Source organism: Galeopterus variegatus, unplaced genomic scaffold (genome assembly GCF_000696425.1).
Source record: "Galeopterus variegatus unplaced genomic scaffold, G_variegatus-3.0.2 Scaffold2843, whole genome shotgun sequence".
Lineage (NCBI taxonomy): Eukaryota > Metazoa > Chordata > Mammalia > Dermoptera > Cynocephalidae > Galeopterus > Galeopterus variegatus.
In genome coordinates, this window is record NW_007728954.1 from 28,440 (window position 1) to 31,510 (window position 3,071).

At 41.0% G+C, this 3,071-nt stretch overlaps 1 protein-coding gene across 1 annotated transcript in view; it reads left to right on the forward strand.

The window, feature by feature from the left end:
- The first annotated feature begins 2,278 nt into the window (after nucleotides 1–2,278).
- PTPN14 (protein tyrosine phosphatase, non-receptor type 14) overlaps nucleotides 2,279–3,071 on the forward strand; it is a 111,825-nt gene continuing 111,032 nt past the window's right edge. Inside the window, exon 1 of the mRNA XM_008583162.1 lies at nucleotides 2,279–2,612. Coding sequence (XP_008581384.1) covers nucleotides 2,439–2,612 — 174 coding nt within the window. The 5' untranslated portion in view covers nucleotides 2,279–2,438. The remainder of the gene's footprint in view (nucleotides 2,613–3,071) is intronic.

Sequence of the window (3,071 nt, forward strand, 5' to 3'; positions counted from 1 at the left end):
ATCCGTTGCCGGACACGGAAAAAGACAAAAGACAAAAAAAATAAAAAATAAAAAAATAAAATAAATAAATAAATATTTTCTATATTGCCAGATTGTCCATTAGCCATGAATATAAAAACATTGCTCCTGATACACCATTTTCAGTAGACAATGTACTTTAACATAATCTTTACTTACAAAAATAATGTTAGGCAGTTGTAAAACTATTAAAACAATTTAGAAATATATAAAGTTAGAGTTCTATTTAATATCACCATGTAGCCCTGAAATAACTTAATTTTCCTTAGAGGAAAGAACTTACATTCTTTCCTATTTGTTTGTGTGTTTTTGTTTATTATAAAAACAGAGATCATGTGTACACATTGTTGTGAAGTTTACTTTCTATTTCACTAGCTGTGCATTCTAAGTGATGTCCCATAGAATGCGTAGTAGAGGTTGTTTTTGCTGGGATACATGTGCACCAAGCCAGCCACATTCTTTCATAGGTGTTTAAGGTGAGACACACCCAAATGTGAAGTGCCTGGCCCAGGATTAGAAATGTGCCTCGTGCCCACAGAGCAAATATTTTTCTCTGTTTGAGGCTCTCTGGCTAATGTAGGAATTCAATCTTGGCCTCTTCTGCCCTGTGATTCAATAGGTTGAGGGGAATTTGTGAAACTGAACATTTATGGGCTCTGCATTTTAATTCTGGTTCCCCCCCTCCTTTTTTTTTTTTTTTTTTTATGGGTCCCTCTACATTCTTTTCTGTACATGTCAAGAGATCAGGTTGGTCTGCCTTGGAGATAAACATAGTACTGTGCCAACATAAAGTGATTTAGAAATGTTAATATATTTTACTAAGCCAAAGTTTCTAGCACATGTATTTTAAGCCATCATAAAACATATACCTGTCACGTTAAGGAATGTGCCGAGGGCAAGTATCAAAGCCCTACTGTGGGAGTGTGGGGAGTATGTTTTGCTGTGTTGTAGGGTTGTGCCCTGACAGCTCTGGTGAGGCCTGGGGTACTGGCAGGGAGTGGCTTATAAGTGTTGAAGTCATTTTATTTATTAGTGTAAGAATTTCTACAAGTAGTTTTTCCTGCTTGTCCATCTAAGTGTCATGGTGCTCAAGGATAACTCTGTGTTGGCAGATGGATGAGGGTGTAAAGCCGGGTGGATCTGCCCAGTTAGGGAATCAAGTTAACAAAACAATCAGAGGAGCGAGAGATGGTGCTTTGAGCTTCATGGAGAACAAAATGTTTGGACAGAAAAGCGTTCCAGACATTTCTTGTTTCTTTGAATAAGAAGTTTAATGTGCCTTTCAGCAAGAACATTGCTGGCTCGGGGTGGAATGGTATAGCCACTTTTGTTGCTGTTATTTTATTCTTGTGTTCTCCATGGCAATATGTTATCATTTGCAGTTGGTGGGACATCAGAGTGTCATTAAATCTTATTAGTAAGATTATCTCTAACTTAGTGGCAGGGCTTTTGCATCAAGCATTTTGTAAAGAAACAAAATGATGTTCCCTACATCTGTCTGAATATTTGTTGACAAAAAGGACAGAGAGTTGTGATTTTAAGTACGTTAAATAATCATATATTAAAATTTTTTTAAAAAGTGGAAAAATGACTGTTAAATGTGTATTCCCACCATTTTATATCATCCATTCTAGGTAAATAATAAAATAAATAATAAAGTATAAAATTTAAAAACAAAAGCAAATAATGTTAACAAAAACAAGGAAGCAGTGTTGCAAAGAGTGAAGAGGAACAAGAACAAATTGTAAAGTCAGCAAGGAATTTAAATCACTGAACTTCACTTTTTTCATTTGTAAATATATTGTAAATGTATTTGTAAATATATGTTTGTAGGTATAATGAAATCTACATCACAGAGTTGTTTATGTGGTTGAAATGAGAGAATATATTTAGAAGTTTAAGAAAAAAACCAGTGCTCAGATTCACTCCTAGGGCTTTCTTGAGCAGCCAGTGTTGTATGGTGAGAAAAGCATGTGAGTTGACCTTGTGTAGACATTGGCTTGAACTCCAGCCTTGCCATTCACACTGTGCGTGTGCAGATGAGTTCTTTAATCTCTCCGAACCTCTGTTTCTTCAACTGTAAAGTGGCTTTTCTCATATCACCCTCATAAGATAAGGTAAAGTGCCTGGGCTCTGCCAAAGCCACAGGGCTTGCAGGTTCTCGAATCTGGATGGGGCATGCATGCCCCCACATGTGTGTGGCACGTGCGCTGCACCAGCCACAGCTTCTCTTCCAGTGTGTGACCGTGCCATGTCTTTTATGTTTGCAGCTGTCTTCCAGAGGACCACACTGGGCATGGACACCTTTTTCCATACCTGGAGGAGCACGGGTGGTAGCATAGTCGTCCGATCACGAAGCTGCTAAGCCATCCCAGGCAGAGGCGCCAGGAGAGGAGGGCAGCGTGCAAGGCCACATAGCCATGCCTTTTGGTCTGAAGCTCCGCCGGACACGGCGCTACAACGTCCTGAGCAAGAACTGCTTTGTCACCCGGATCCGCCTGTTGGACAGCAATGTTATCGAGTGCACACTGTCGGTGGAGAGCACGGGGCAGGAGTGCCTGGAGGCTGTGGCCCAGAGGCTGGAGTTGCGTGAGGTAAGAGCATGTGTGCGTGCATATGTGTCTGAAGGAGAGAGCAGGAGGGCGAGCTTTCCGGGGGAACCAGCCATCTGCTTCTTGGCACCTGCTGTGGTTTTCAGCCCAAGCACTGTGTTGATAAAAATCCTGTTATTCTTAGCATGGGCGTGATCTTATCTGCCTTCAGTGGATCAGGAGACCGGTGCTAATGTTGTGAGAAGCAAGGACACCACCACCAAGACCCTGCAGGGGGTAGTGGGATCTCGTTTGTTTCAGCAGGTCAGGAGGTTTTGGGGGAGTTAAAAATGAGATGAAATGACTCTCCCACCAAAGTCATTTTCTCTCTTTAGAAAAATCAAGTGGGTAGCTGGTATTTTGGCATTCTGGCTGCACATCAAGGGAGAACATGCCCACATACGGATGGGTGCAGTTGCTTTTTGTTTGTTTGTTTCTGTATTTTCCTCTTCAAAAAGAAAC